This window comes from Rhinichthys klamathensis, unplaced genomic scaffold (assembly GCF_029890125.1).
Source record: "Rhinichthys klamathensis goyatoka isolate OS25496 unplaced genomic scaffold, OSU_Roscu_1.1 h1tg000117l_1, whole genome shotgun sequence".
In the NCBI taxonomy this organism is placed as follows: domain Eukaryota; kingdom Metazoa; phylum Chordata; class Actinopteri; order Cypriniformes; family Leuciscidae; genus Rhinichthys; species Rhinichthys klamathensis.
Window position 1 is genome coordinate 655,411 of NW_026606654.1, and position 16,549 is coordinate 671,959.

The 16,549-nt window shown below is 39.4% G+C and overlaps 1 protein-coding gene across 1 annotated transcript in view; it reads right to left on the reverse strand.

Annotated features, from left to right (window-relative positions):
- Positions 1-16,549, reverse strand: part of smoc1 (SPARC related modular calcium binding 1) — a 73,939-nt gene that overhangs the window by 24,240 nt on the left and 33,150 nt on the right. Inside the window, exons 5-7 of the mRNA XM_056255073.1 lie at positions 11,094-11,141; positions 6,623-6,679; positions 6,435-6,515 (exon numbers count right to left, since the gene is read on the reverse strand). Of these exons, the coding sequence (XP_056111048.1) occupies positions 6,435-6,515; positions 6,623-6,679; positions 11,094-11,141 (186 nt within the window). The remainder of the gene's footprint in view (positions 1-6,434; positions 6,516-6,622; positions 6,680-11,093; positions 11,142-16,549) is intronic.

Genomic DNA, 16,549 nt, shown 5'->3' on the forward strand with positions numbered 1-16,549 from the left:
ATTAATGAAATGTATGCATGAATTTAAGTGATATGAACTTGTGGCTTAACTAATTAAGGGGCCGTTTACACAAAACCATTTTCAACTAAAAACGGAAAACTGGAGTTTTGGACGTTCATTTACACGACAACGGCGTTTTGGGGGCATGATAACACATGCTTTTTAAAACGGGTTTCAAAGTGCAAGTTTTTGAAAACTATACTGTTATCGTCTCCATGTGAACTATAAAACACAAATTTGTAAAAACAGTGACGTCATACGCATGTGTATTGCATGCCTATAGGCGAGTAATGTTTCTTTACAAAGTGACATCCCCAACTACTGGCCTGACAGAATAACACAGCGTTTTTTGTCGTTTTCACGGATCCTTGTGAACGGGGATCGTTTTGACAACATTGTCGTCTGTACGTGAAAAACACAAAGGAAAAACGTTTCCATTTTTAGTACTTCGTTGTCGTGTAAACATATACCCTAAATGAATTTGGGGCGGGATTACCTGTTTGTCCAAACAATGGCAAATGCACTTGGGGCGATATGGTGGTGTGGGAAACATTATTCTTGCAATTCCATTTTGTCGCACTCATAGCGCAAAAAATGACACATTACCCACGTTCTGTTTGTAGAAATAATGGGACTAGATTACGGAATTATGCATTGCGAACTCGAGCACCACAGAAGAATGTGCATCAAAATGACTAATCTAGTTTTACTTGGAGAGGAGGACCTCTAAATGGTCCCCAAATGAAATTGTACCAAAGTATAAAATTCCTGGCCGGAGGGTGAGGGGTGGTAGTACTGAGGAAGGACAAGATCTGGAGTGTGAGAGAATTAAACTGAGAACAGCACTGCCCACTCGGAGTGTTCGTCTGAGCCTCCAAATGAAAACCATGAGCTACAAGCCCGTTCAGTGTAACCAAATCCTGCTGTTTTTGCTTTTGTCTTCATTACAAACAGTTCTGGTAAGTTCTGACAGCGTTGGCGTGATCGGGAACAAGGCTTGGGGTGTTTTAAGTGGAACCTGACTGCGAAGACAAGGAACGGGGGAGAGCATTAATATGTCCTCTTTTCCAGAGATGGGCTCACAATCCACATTCAAGTGTTCACGGCAGAGTCCATGACTCCTGCGCTTCCCGCCAAGGTTCCTTCATATCTAAATTATTTAGCACTGTTTATTGTAGCGAGGGTATACTGGCGCCAAGCAGATGGGATTCCCAAAAGAAAATAGTTTTTTCTCTCTCTCTCTCTCTTGCCATAATACAATAAAGCAGGACAGAAAAGGATGGACAGTCTCAGATCCCATTTAATCCTATTTGCGTCACATTTTTGTTATGCATTCATTTTTTAAGATCTGCACGTAAAACTTATCCGACCATCGTCTCTTTTCAGAGTCATTTTTATGCACTCTGTCCTGTTTTATTCCAAGAAGTGAGTTGCATGAGTTCTGTTTAAACAAACAGACATAAGTGAGATACAGCCGAGGTGAGACCTCATTGCTCATTGCTCCCAGAATGCTTTGCTGTTGTTCTCTCTCAGTGTTTACAGGCTGGTATTGATTAGTTTATGCGCGGTATGTTGTAGGTAAACTCTGCTGATTTTCCTCACTATCACGGCTGAAAATCAGAGCCTCATGTGTTTCATCGTGCCAAGATCTGGCCAAACAAAATAGCTTGAAACTCAGACTTATCAGCCTCCTTTAAACAAACTGTTCTCTCTCTCCCTTTCTGTTTTAGATGCATATATCTCACTCTCTCTTTCTATCTCTCTTTCTTCATATGCCGTCCTTGCAATTGTTTTCAGCTGTGGGGAAAGTAATCACTCCAGTCTTGGATCTATGCATTCTGAGCTCATAACGTAACAAGAAGAGGGCATGATGGGCCAGAGGAGGAGGGGTGGGCACCATGTTCTCCTCAAACTTTAACATGGAAAGGTTTATAGACAATCATGTCAAACATTTCCTCATCCTCAGAAGTATTCGAACATTTTCATTTTGATTTCCTTCACGTGCCCAATAGTTGGTTTGATGACTGGATGTATATCGAGAAACACAATATATTGTTTTTCACAGAGAATGAGCCAATGATCGCTTAATAACTTCCTATTTTTTTGCCAAATAGCAGATTATCTTATCCAAAGTGACTTACCATATTGGGTCATTCTGAGAAATCCCCATGACTTATGACAACTGACTTTAATTAACAAGATACAGAACTTGGTCAAATACAGTGGTTTAATGGTTTTAACTCTGTAGAATGCAAAATAAAATCAATTACATTTATATTTAAATGTTTGTTATTCATAAAAATATCATGTCCCCATTCATCACTGTTAGAATTAGGGTTGGGTACCGAAACTCGGTGCCAATAGGGAACCGGTTCCGACGTAAACGGTAGTAACCAGACCGAAAAGAACGAAAATTTCGGTGCCTGATTTCGGTGCCTAACTTCATTAGGCACACACGCACACACAAGGTCTCTCGCTCTCTCCCTCTCCGCCGTGCGTGTGCTACACAGTTTGGAGCACAGTTTCTTCTGTCTCGCATGCGCGCTCTTTCTCGCAAGGTTTGGCTGCATTTCACGTGTAAAATTACGTGTCAGAACGCCCTCTGGGTGTGCCGATAGTCTGAATCCCATATAGAATCAAGCCAATTCATTGGCTGATGGCGCGGGCGCCGCATCGACGCACTTACGTCGTCATATTATGTTGGCGCGCGCGCGCCATCTGCTCCTCTGATTTCTCTGCCGAAAAAGGAAGCTGGTCGGCAGCGCGAGGAGCTTGGCAGCGTCCCGTTCCCTATTGAGAGATATGTTACACCAGTAACCAGAGATGTTCTCTTTCATAGGTTCACTCAACGCTGCGTAGCTAAGAAGCAGTGTATTTGTATTTGTAGGCTGCTGTATCACGTGCCGTTTGAACTGACGCGCTACAGCGATCTGTCACATTTCAATGAGCCAAAACGTTATTTATTGTGTGAATCTCGTAAAAATATTGACAGAATCTGACAGCTGTGGATTTGTTCCATATCAAAAGTAACCTTCTCTGTCTTGTCTGTCCGTGTCCTCTTTGTCCGCGATTTTTCTGTGTGAAAAGGGTCATTTGCGTGAGTCTCACGGTCAATGCGTGAGAGTTGGCAGCTCTGCCTGCTAGTAATCTCTATTCATTCTCCAGTATTATTACATTGTTTGATACAATATTGTTTCATTTGATATTATGTAAATATGAATTTTTATTTTATATTGGTTTTATTATTACCATATGTTACTTGTATTTATATTGTTTAAAGATTTAAGTTAATATTGTGTCCAGTTTGGCCCTGTAAATTAAAGGGTATTATTTTTTGATAACGTGTGTGCGGTTTCATTTTCTTAAGTACCGATTTAAGAACCGTTTAAGCACCGGAACCGTTTAAAAAATACCGAGTAGGTACTGGAATCGGATAAAACCCAAACGATACCCAACCCTAGTTAGAATGCAACAAGCTGTAATAATAAAATAAAATAAGAATAGAAATAGATTAAGAAAAGAAAAATAATTTAGTCTTTCCTCTTTGCACTTTGTGTTTGGTTGGTTTGCTCATATAAAATATAGGATTGGTATTATATATTTTTGGGGGGCACATTAAAAAACACAGGTAATTTAAGTAATTTAAACCGATATAATATACAGTAATATAATATACAGTAATATAATATAATATAATATAATATAATATAATATAATATAATATAATTAGTGGTGGGCAACGATCTTTCACGATTAATCTTTTCCAAAATAAGGTTTTGTGTTTACAATATATGTGTGTACTGTGTATAATTATTTTGTATATATAAATACACATATGCATGTATATATTTAAAAAAATATTTGCATGTATAAACTGTATATATATTTATACATAATTTATATTATATATAAAGGTTTTATATATAAATAAACACATTTTTTCTTAAATATATACATGCATATGTGTGTATTTATATGAACAAAATAATTATACACAGTACACACATAATATGTAAACACAAACTTTTATTTTGGATGCGATTAATCGTTGCCCAGCACTAAATATAATATAATATAATATAATATAATATAATATAATATAATATAATATAATATAATATAATATAATATAATATAATATAATATTTTTAGGTTGATATAGCACTGAAACTGATTGACTATCAGAATTTACTCATTTCATTCAAATGATATTAATAAGTATTTTAATTCAAACTGTGAATCGTGTTCAAAATAACAACAATACATAAGGATTAGAAGTAGTAGTTTGAGGCCATGTGGTGGACCCAAAATGTCTATGGAAATTGTGACCCTATAAGTTAAGGCACAAAGGGCAACATTTCCTGAGAATGACAAAATTGCTGGTACAGTCTGGTTAAAAGGTTATTCTAGAGCTTGTGGTATCATGGTAATTCTATATATCCCTTTTTTTTGCAGTATATCTATACCTGCACTCAAACCAGTATAGGGAGCTTTGTATACAGTAGCTAGTCCAAACCTGTAATGCTACTACAACCCCCAAATCTTAGGGGACACAATGATAATTATGCTTGTTCTGTTTCATGGGGACCACAACCACAATTACCGAAGAAACACACAATTTACCTCACCTTAGATGAGCATGTTCACTGTTATAACTGCACGAGTTGATGTGTGAAAGATCGAACTGATGCGTACCACCCACAATGCACTGAGAGATGGAAACTTGGCTTTCTTCGAGATTTACTTTAGCAGCAAAAGCAACATCTCAGTCTTTCAATTTACTCCAGATCCCACACACACTCCCATGAGCAGCAACGGTGGAGCCTGATACCAACTCCGTCACTTCTGCACCAATAGCACCCCTGTGATGACCGTGGATCTGCTACTCTGGTTGAATAGTGTTGATGTGCAACAGATGCTAATTGGTCACAGGAGGAGACTCTGAAGCGCTCCAAAGACGTGTCAGATTAGATATACAACGTGTCTGCTCAAGGTAAGTGTTTCCTTCAGCACAGAATATCTTTTGTCAAAATTGTGTCAATTATTCTCTGGTGAAATAAATAGATTATTTTTCAATGTTTACCAATTATAGGCCACCCAGGCAATAAACAAGGGAACGCCACTGGAACTGCATATACACAATTTGATATATACAACGCACACACACACACACACATCCTCATTCAATCTGCTCTCCTCCTGTGCCACAAAAATTCAGATCCCTACCTCTCAACCGCACTGCTCAAAAACCTCGCAGAACTTGACGGAGTTGACTGAGCATGCCCAGAGGGTGCTCGACTCATTTGAAGGAAATTGTAAAGGAGACACAGAAAGCTAAACAAATTACACAGAGGAGAGCTGAGACAAACAGAGAAAGAGGGGCGCCATAATTCTAGCGGTGTTAGGTTTCTCGTCCCTGGACATGCTGATATTAAATCTAAAACTGGAACAGAAATGTTGCACAATCAAGTGCGCTTGAATGTACCAACCTGGACGCTGCAATGACGATGCTTTGAAATATTTCTAGCTGTGTAGGCTTATCAGTCATGTGTGTGTCAACACAAAGCTCGGCTTAAAATAGTGTGTTTTTGGCCATTACTGTTTTAAAGGGTTAGTTCACCCCAAAATGAAAATTCTGTCAGTAATTACTCTCCCTCATGTTGTTCCAACCCCGTAAGACTTTCGTTCATCTTCGGAACACAAATTAAGATATTTTTGATTAAATCTGAGAGCTGGATCACTCCTCCATAGGCTTCTTAAGGGATCGAAACTGGCCGGCCCAAAGGTTATGAAAGACATCGTTAAAATAGTTTGAGTGACTACACCGTAGTGTAACTGCGGCAAGCTTCTAGGTTGTACGTCACACGCATCACACACATGACCAGCGTCGGCCAATAGTGAGCCTGCGCTTGACGTGCAACACAGAAGCTTTGCGTAGTTTCACTTCGTGAAATCTCACGGCCCACAGAGAAGGAAATGAATAGTTGAATAAAGTCGTTATTTTTGTTTGTTTTTTGCGCACAAAAAATATTCTCGTTGCTTGATAAACTTAAGATTGAGCCACTGTAGTCACTCGGACTATTTTAACGATGTCTTTCATAACTTTTGGGCCGGCCAGTTTTGATCCCTTAAGAAGCCTATGGAGGAGTGATCCAGCTCTCAGATTTAATCAAAAATATCTTAATTTGTGTTCCGAAGATGAACGGAAGTCTTACGGGGTTGAACAACATGAGGGTGAGTAATTACTGACAGAATTTTCATTTTTGGGTGAACTAACCCTTTAAGAGGGAAATGGACTAACATGATTTTCTTTCCATTTATATCTTTATGAAATCAAATCAGCTATTAACCATTGTGAGACAACTGAAATTGATAGATCAGAATATATCAGACAGATGATGGATGGATGGATGGATGGATGGATGGATTCTCACCTGGCTTCCTACTGTTTGAACTGTTCTGTTTGTTCTCTTTGTACACCAGCTGCTTAATCCACAATGTTGGAGCTGTAATCTCTGTGGTGATAAAACAAACAAACTGATTTGCACTTGTATATCAGTCATATACATAAATGCAAGACTCGTGCTCATGTTGCTTGTATTTGCATTTGGTCGAAACTTACCCTCACCTTCTGGGACGACATGCGTCTCCATGGTTGGTGTGGGCTTGGAGCCATCATCTGGATTGAGGGTGAGAAAGAAACGGAAAGAGACTACCATTATTGAGGTTAATACAATCTACTCTCCACAACTGTTGAATGATTGGGATTTGCACATGGCCCGGCCATTAGCACAGAAAACAAAGTGGGTGAGGGATAGAGGGTACAAAGAGAGAAAATACAAGTCAGAAAACACAGATAAATAAGAGTATTCATCCACTCAAGAACAGACACACACATCTCAGAATGCGTAAATCAGCTTTCATATGCATACTGTTTAGATAAATAGTAATACAATTGTGTATAAACAAGCAATTGTAGATAATTTAAAGGAGCTGTATGTAAGATTGTGGCCAAAACCGGTACTGCAATCACTTTCAAATTACTGTAGAGCGGTGTATCCCCTCCCCCTCCCCCCTGACTCGAGGTTGCCAGATCGGCTGCATTTTTTTATCCGACACGTGTGTAGCTGCAGCTGTGGTAACTAGAGCAGAGCTGGCAACCCGGATGCCGCAACACTACTGACTTCGTGAATGGTCGATAGGTGGAGGGTGGAGCATCAGACCAAAACACAACATGACAACATCAACATCAGTTGAGGGCTGCAACTGCACTTTTTGAATGACAATATCCTGGCCGGACTACTGTTGTCAGTGATATAAGTATTTGAAATGAACATGATTTCTCAATGTCTAGTGACATATCAGGGCCATTTTATGATTAATTCAAATAAATTTCTTACATACAGCTCCTTTAACACACTCAGTCAAAAGTGTCATGATAATTGAGAAATGTCAAACGTCCTACAGTACTTACCCACTTATGTTCTATTGCATTCTGGCTGATTTCCTTGTGGCTCACATCATTGTAGGCCCTGGCAGTGGAGGGGCCAAAGCCACAGTGCTAAAGCCACAATAAGGTGGCAGCGAAAACCAGTTCAAAGAATACATGTAGTTCACTGAACTGAATTACAGCCAAAGTGATTGTAATTTCCCCTGTCCACCATGTGTGCATTTAAATCAGTGATCCCCTCTGGAAAATAAGTACATGTTCTGAAACTGAATTTTATTATTCACTGTCCTTTATATACAAGGGTCATTGAGAAAGATAATGGCAGTAGTAATAAAATGAACTATAAACGGTTAAAAGCCAATTCTTTGTTGTTGATTGTTTGTTTTTATAGACGAGAGTCAGAGAATGTGTCATTGAGAGCAACTAGTGACCAATAAAAAAAAAGAAAAAAAGTTTCGAGATAAATTTCAGCATCGCAGCATTTGATTCAAAGTAATTGAAGATTGGAAAAAAAATAAGACAAAAAGCACAATATTGTGTTCACAAATTTTGAATTGCAAATCACGGTTGTGTTTTAGGCTTAACAGGATAGTTCAAACACTGAGAAATGTTTCAAAATATCTTCTGTTTTGCGGGGAAAAAAACCGAATTGCAGGTTTGGAACACCATAAGGGTCAGAAAATTATAGAGTTTTCATTTTTGGTAAAACTATCCATTTAAAGCTGTGAAGATTAAATAATGTTGAGTATGTAGCAAGCTTTGTAGCTAGCAAACGAGTGCCCTAGCTAGCCTCCACTAGCCTGTTAAAAAAATACTACAATGAGTTCTCCACAGTCAGATTTTTACTGGTCTCGTGAAGCCAAACCTTCAGACTGACAGCAGAAGGTCTGGACTCCATATCTGCTTCCGTTGGCCAAGGACCGCCCAGAGGCCGTCTGACTGACATGTAGAGCAACCAATCACAATTCGTTTGGTTCAGTGTCATGTTTAGGGGGTAAAAAAATATAAAGTCAATATTCCTACAATAACAGGCCGACATGCAACCAATAAATCATTCATTGAAGAACGTTGTGAAAATTCACTGCAACAATGGCAACAATGAGTCTCCAAATTGTTCACGTCTCCTGGAATCTTGTAGAATTTAACCAATCAGATAACGACTTCGAAACACCTGAAGTGTTTTCCAATTTCCTACCAATGGTCCATGGGCGTGACCAGAGATGGTCTTATTATTGGGGGATACGAGAGTTCGTGGCTCTAACATTGGAGAAAGCGTAAAGGCCAACTTGGATCACGTGTGCCTTGATAACCAATCACATTACAGCCTTGACGTCATTGAATTTCGTTCATAGTTGTGCGACAGTCAATCACTGTTTGGGGATACCATAGAAATTAATGAGTCTGTCGCGCAATTGACCGTGACTTCTTTTATAAAACAGCATTTTTTTGGTGTAAACTCTAAAAAAAGATCAATCCAAAACGGATGTTTAAGAGCAAACATGTTGACATCCATTAAAAAGGCCTCTTGTTGTCTCCTTCCCTGTGTACCGCAGCGTTAGCAGGTGTTACGCTTTTTCAGCCTAAGTTTGCAGGCTTGCCTTCAATTGGCTTTGGCGTAACGTCTGAGGCTAAGACTAGACTTTTACAGACTAGCGGAGGCTACCCATTAGCTAACTACCTAGTTGACTACATGTGATTTTGAAGCTTTAAAGCCTAAAACCCAACAACGAATAGACTCTTTATTTTTAACAACATCAGAGCTCATTGTAGGTCTTTCTTAAAAAGTGTAAATGTCAATTATGCTTAGGGATGGGAATTGATAAGAATTTAACGATTCCGATTCCATTATCGATATTGCTTATCGATTAGATTCCTTATCGATTCTCTTATCGATTCTCATTGGGTGAGGGAATAAGTACAAATTTGTTTGTTTGTATTAACTTATTGAACTTATAATTTATTTGTTTGTTAATTATTATTAACTCGCTGACACAGCACAGCGTATTAGGGGTGTGAACCCACACTGGTCTCATGGTTCGGATTGATTACGATTATCATGTCATCGATTCAGTTCAATTCGATATCTCGATGCATTACATGCACTGCATCCTCAATTTTACTTCAAAAGTGATGTGTGCGTGCGCGTGTTCACCTGTTCGTGAAGTCGCAGTGACAGAAACAGTGACATTCCAGTTTAAGTTTCATGGGACTAAAGTCTGTTCATAATGTGTGGCCAAATGTTTCTGCATATTCGAGGTATTAATAATAATAAAAAAAAAAATAAACAATAAAATGAGGAACTCTTTTTCTCATGTGTATTTTGGTGACATTTAACATATTGTTAATACATTTTGTATACTGTTTACAAAGTTGTATATCATAAACCTGTCATCTGACGTTTTGCAATCTTTATAAATAAAAATGAGACCATAATATGAGGCATTGCGTTTGGACATAAACACGATCAGATAAGGCAATTTGTATGGGCAAAATTCAACTGAATATATTCCTTCATATAGCCCGTGAGGTTTTTTTTTGGGGGGGCGAGAGATTGCCCCGCCCCTTTTTCAGGTACTGGAGGCAACTGCCCCACAAAATTCCTGTGCACGTCCCTGGTTTCATATATGTGTGCGTGAATGAAGTTTGATTTAAGCCCTAGACGGCACCTCACATATTGTCGTCTTTTCGCGTGAAATATAACCAAACGAGCGCTTCTGCCTCGATGCCATGTTTGTTGAGTTCTGAATCAAAATAACGCAGCGCGTGTGTGACGTCATGACACATTTGCAATGTGCGGAACCGATAAGCGGAATCGTTAAGCAGGCATACTAACGGTTCCAAGGAATTGGTTCACTGGGAACCGGATCTGAAGAAGAACCGGTTCTCGATTCCCATCCCTAATTATGCTATCAAGAGTGTGAATGGCATTTATACTTCTGGAACCCCACAGTGATCTCTATAGGGCTGAGTGCAAAAGACTCACGTACAGTGGCACACAACCACCTTCCACCTGCTGGTGACACAAACATCTGGAGCACATGCACTGCAGCCCAGTGCAGAAGAGGTGAAACAAGATCTGAAAAAACAGAGGCAAACTCCATTCCCAAACCCTACCACACATTCCCAGCACAACCATCTCCCACCCCAGTGGTTCAAACCTAAACGCACTCTCAAACCCCTATACGCCACCCTCGGGGCCTGTAAATGACAATCTGGCTTTCCTGAGTTAGGGCCCAGAAAAGTAGGTGCCTGCCATTGCTGCTGTTAACATCTATATTAGCTGTTTGAGATTTCACTGCTGTAACAGAGCCCAGTCTTTGATGTGTGCTAAGTTCTTACACTGGCTGTTAAACAGAACAACTGGAATAGGTTTTCATCCTTTACGGCCCTTCGAGAAACTGAAGTCTGAAGTAAAAGCTTGACAGAAAGAGTCAGGCCAAATGAGCGTGTCAGAGAAATATGAGGCAAATTTGACATCTATTTAAATGTGCTGAAACACATTTAATCGTACATAAATAAATAAAAGGAGACACAAAATAGAAAGTTTAGTGGCGTTGCAGTATGGCATCCTTCTGATTTGTTAGTTTTCAATATCTCTCATACATAAGTACACACACTCACATTTCTGCGAATCTCAACTCACCTTTTCTGCCGGAGCTTGGAGGTCCCGGTGGCTTATCGGTTACTGACCCTTTAAAGAGAGAGCAGAATGTTTACTCAACTTTTGAAATGCAGTACAGTAACCACCTCACTTTGGGAGGACAGGTTAAATATGTTTAACTTGCACTTGTAGGAACACAGCATGCACTTTGGAAAGTCAGATACAAAAGAATACAAAGTGTAAGTGACAACTGTAACATCCAAACTTACACAAACAGTGATCAGCTCAAGAAAAAAAAAGTTAAAAGACTTTTACTCCCCCCCCCCAAAAAAACATAACCACTAGACCACTCTGGAACCACATTTTTCACTTCTAAATATGTTGAAATGTTATTATCTACAAATTAAGTTTCCTGTAATGCCAATCCCTTAAATTATTCCAGGTGTTGGGTGCGTTCATTCATTATGGATACGAAAAAGAAAAACACACACATGCACACACACACACACACACACACACACACGCACACACACACACACGCACACACACACACACACACACACACACACACACACACACACACACACACACACACACACACACACACACACACACACACACACACACACACACACACACACACACACACACACACACACACACACACACACACACACACACACACACACACACACACACACACACAGGTTTCCACGTTTTATGGGGACTTTCCATAGACATAATTATTATAGTTTATACTGTACAAACTGTATATTCTATCCCCTAACCGTAAACCTACCATCACAGAAAACTATCTGCATTTTTACATTTTGAAAAAACATCACTATGTATGATTTATAAGTTGTTTTCCTCATTGGGACCAAAAAATGTCCCCACAGGGACAAGGATATTGAATATTGCCATCTTTGTGGGGACATTTTGTCCCCATAACGTAGAGAATACCGGAACCACACACACACACACACATGCGCGCGTCGCACACGCACACAGAGAAATATTTTATTTATCCATTGTTACAATTATTACAACCATATTATTATTATTATTATTATTTACTGTTATTGACAATGGTACTGTAGACATACCTTCCTGCAGAATATATTCCCAACCTTGTTCTAACACACCAGATTTTAAGCAATTGTTTGAGCACTTCTGATTGGAATGGCACTACAGTATGTTTTTCATGATTTAAGTCTCCTGTGTATACATCAGTGTAATGATTGTTCTGTTGTATTTGATTAGTGTTGAAGCAAAATTCTGCAGCTAGATAGATCTCCAGGATTTAATATCCATACATAAAACACAGTTTAATGTGACATGAAACAGATAAAATACATTGAGGAGAGGATAGTTACTGTATGCACAAACAATCATCAATCACATTGATCCAAGTACGTGCAAATGCTCAGGATTAAAGGCATGCGTAAGTTCAAGATTAGACAGTCAAAAAATTAAAATGCTGGAAAGAAGGAGAACTTTGAACAAAAGGGCGATCTGGAATGAAATTTACTACCTGACAATCCACTTGTCCCAGCATGAGTTCCCATAAATTCACGGAAGTTTCCTGCAAACGTGTGCAAGACATTTCACTTAAGTGGTGATTCATGGGATTCACTCATTTCTGGGACAGGACTTTTGAGCATTCATGAAATATAGAACAGTGAGCCAATGTTGAGACAAGAGAATACATCGGAGTGTGACGTTATTGCAAAAAAAAAACCTTTAAAAAAAAAAATATATATACACTCACCGGCCACTTTATTAGGTACACCTGTCCAACTGCTCGTTAACACTTAATTTCTAAGCAGCCAATCACATGGCGGCAACTCAGTGCATTTAGGCATGTAGACATGGTCAAGACAATCTCCTGCAGTTCAAACCGAGCATCAGTATGGGGAAGAAAGTTGATTTGAGTGACTTTGAACGTGGCATGATTGTTGGTGCCAGAAGGGCTGGTCTGAGTATTTCAGAAACTGCTAATCTACTGGGATTTTCACGCACAACCATCTCTAGGGTTTACAGAGAATGGTCCGAAAAAGAAAAAACATCCAGTGAGCGGCAGTTCTGTGGGCGGAAATGCCTTGTTGATGCCAGAGGTCAGAGGAGAATGGCCAGACTGGTTCGAGCTGATAGAAGGGCAACAGTGACTGAAATAACCACTCGTTACAACCGAGGTATGCAGCAAAGCATTTGTGAAGCCACAACACGCACAACCTTGAGGCGGATGGGCTACAACAGCAGAAGACTCCACCGGGTACCACTCATCTCCACTACAAATAGGAAAAAGAGGCTACAATTTGCAAGAGCTCACCAAAATTGAACAGTTGAAGACTGGAAAAATGTTGCCTGGTCTGATGAGTCTCGATTTCTGTTGAGACATTCAGATGTTAGAGTCAGAATTTGGCGTAAACAGAATGAGAACATGGAACCATCATGCCTTGTTACCACTGTGCAGGCTGGTGGTGGTGGTGTAATGGTGTGGGGGATGTTTTCCTGGCACACTTTAGGCCCCTTAGTGCCAATTGGGCATCGTTTAAATGCCACGGCCTACCTGAGCATTGTTTCTGACCATGTCCATCCCTTTATGGCCACCATGTACCCATCCTCTGATGGCTACTTCCACCATGTCACAAAGCTCTAATCATTTCAAATTGGTTTCTTGAACATGACAATGAGTTCACTGTACTAAAATGGCCTCCACAGTCACCAGATCTCAACCCAATAGAGCATCTTTGGGATGTGGTGGAACGGGAGATTCGCATCATGGATGTGCAGCCGACAAATCTGCGGCAACTGTGTGATGCCATCATGTCAATATGGACCAAACTCCCTGAGGAATGCTTCCAGCACCTTGTTGAATCTATGCCACGAAGAATTGAGGCAGTTCTGAAGGCAAAAGGGGGTCCAACCCGTTACTAGCATGGGGTACCTAATAAAGTGGCCGGTGAGTGTATATATATATATATATATATTCACTGGCTGGCACCTAAATGTGAATCCTTTACCTTTGAAAGAAACAGTAATACAATAACAGGAAGAAAATCGAGAAACGTATTAAACAATTACTGGACAGAAATACTTTCAACTATTCCAGCTAAATGTGCAGAGGCAACTATAAGTAAGCCTTATATTCACTGATGCACTGAAGCACAGTTTACACAGTACACACAGTCTATTCATTTTAAAAACTAGTATGTGAAACAGTAAATGTAATGCTAAACAGTTGTGAGCTAAAGTGTTATCATTACCTAACAGCATCTAGCAAGTGCCTTCCAGTTCTCATCCCCAAAAATATAAACATTTCCTCTGCATTTTAATCAAATTAGTGCAAACAGAATGAAAAACATTGAGAGTCGAATCAGATGTTATGAAAAAAAAAGTTACAAAACTTTGGTTATACTATAGATGGCGCATTTTTTTAAGCCAAAACCTAGAAATGAGTTAGCATTTAAGCATTTCTGGTTCCGTCGTTCAGAAATCAGTGTTTTTTTTGGGGTTATTTTTGGTTAGAGTAGTATGGTAGCATGCTATGCTAATCACAGCCTCTCTTAGGCTACGTTCACACTGCAGGCTGAAACGACCCATTTTGCCCCTATGCGACCTGTATCTGATCTTTTCATGACGGTCTGAACGACACAGATCCGATCTTTTCAAATGCGACCCAGGCCACTTGGGTATGTGGTCCAAATCCGATATGTATCCGATCTATTGAAATCTTTTGCGACTTCAATCTGAACGGCCAGGTCACATGTATCCGACCCGCACGTCATTGATATGCGACAAACGTCATAATTCTGCGTTGAAGTAGGCGGGAATTGACCGTTGAGTACTCTTCTGCGCATGCGGGTCACTTCTGGGTCATTTCACGTTCACACAGGAGATCACAAAAGGTCGCATTTAATTGGAAATGTGAACGGACTTGCAAAAAAATCTCATTTTTTCAAAAAATCGGAATTGAGCATTAAGCCCCTAAAATGTGAACGCAGCCTATGTGATGCTCACAAAACATTGCTGTTTATTTGAGTGGCCCAATATAATAACAGTAAGAGTGTTCGACTTTGGCTGGATTTGACCGACCGGACAGATTTGCCGCTTGCAGTCGGGGGAGGAGTTGAAAACGGAGGTGTCAAGTCAGAGCCAAGTATTTGTCATATACATCGACGTTTCAGATGTTTTCATGTAGCAACATGTACACTTTTCATTCAGTACTTTCAAAACAACACGTGCATGTATAAGAATAAAATTCAAAATAAGCCTATTTACTATTTAAAGTGGGATCTATATTTTTTTATCGGTTTTATTTTGATAAACATGTCACAATATAACATTAAGAGTACATGAAAAGAGTTTTTCCAGCCGCTCTGTGCAGAATGAATCTGCTCTCGGATAGCTCTTGCATTTATGACAGTAACAGTGACGATGAGTGTATGCAGCGCCACAAGTCGAACACACTTCATGACTCAACTTCATGACACAACATGACTCAACCAACGCCATAAGTTTGAGGGCGGGACTTCCTGTTCATTAAACCAATAAATACTGCATCTCAATATTATGCCCTAAAAGTATGTACTCTTTTTTAGTGAAGAAAAAGTACATACTTTTGAGTGTGTATCAGAAGAGTAGGCAAGCTTTGGGACATACTACTTCATCATAACTGCGTCTTTAACGGACAGCTTTGTTATGTGCATCCTGTCACTGTTTAAACTGCCCTGTCAATCATCTTGTCACAGTTCAAATCCTCCACATTCAATTTAATTCCGTTTCGGAGAGAAATGCAGTAGCACGTTGATCTGCCAGTTGTGGGTCTTTAATGCAGAGAACTCTCCTCATGTGTTTGCATAATGATGCATTTAAAAGTTAATGACCGAACGTATCATTATAAAAGTTCACAATGTTGTTGCAGATGACATATAATGTGGATAACATTGAATAAAAATATTTTCGTCAGGTTAGATACTGATTATTAATTACTCAAACTACTTTATCCAAAGCTCTCTACTTAACCGTCAGTCTCTCACACCCGCCATGTTTGTAGGTTTTTAACAGTTTTTATTCATGATTGTAGTTCTAATCGAATCCTCATCCAATGCTCAATGGGTTGTGGGCAATATTAGCCATTAGGATGTGCATGGATTCGCAATTTGGATTTTAACCGGGTATCTTTGGAATACTCATTTCAACATACTACATTTTGGAACACGCCATTTCTAATTTTGATGAATTCTATTTAGGATGAATTGGGATGTAGCAAAGGGAAATCTTTTGGGAAACTTGTTTGGTAATTACATTTTTTAATTCTAGTGGTGCAGAAATGGTTACAGTATTAAGTAAAGTAACGGTAACACTTTAGTTGAAGGGGTGTGCATAAGACTGACATGACACCTTCATAATCATGACAGGACACATGTCATGAATATGAAGGAGGTTTTATGCATGTTTATGACAACTGTCATTAAGTGTCATTCGCTCAATTA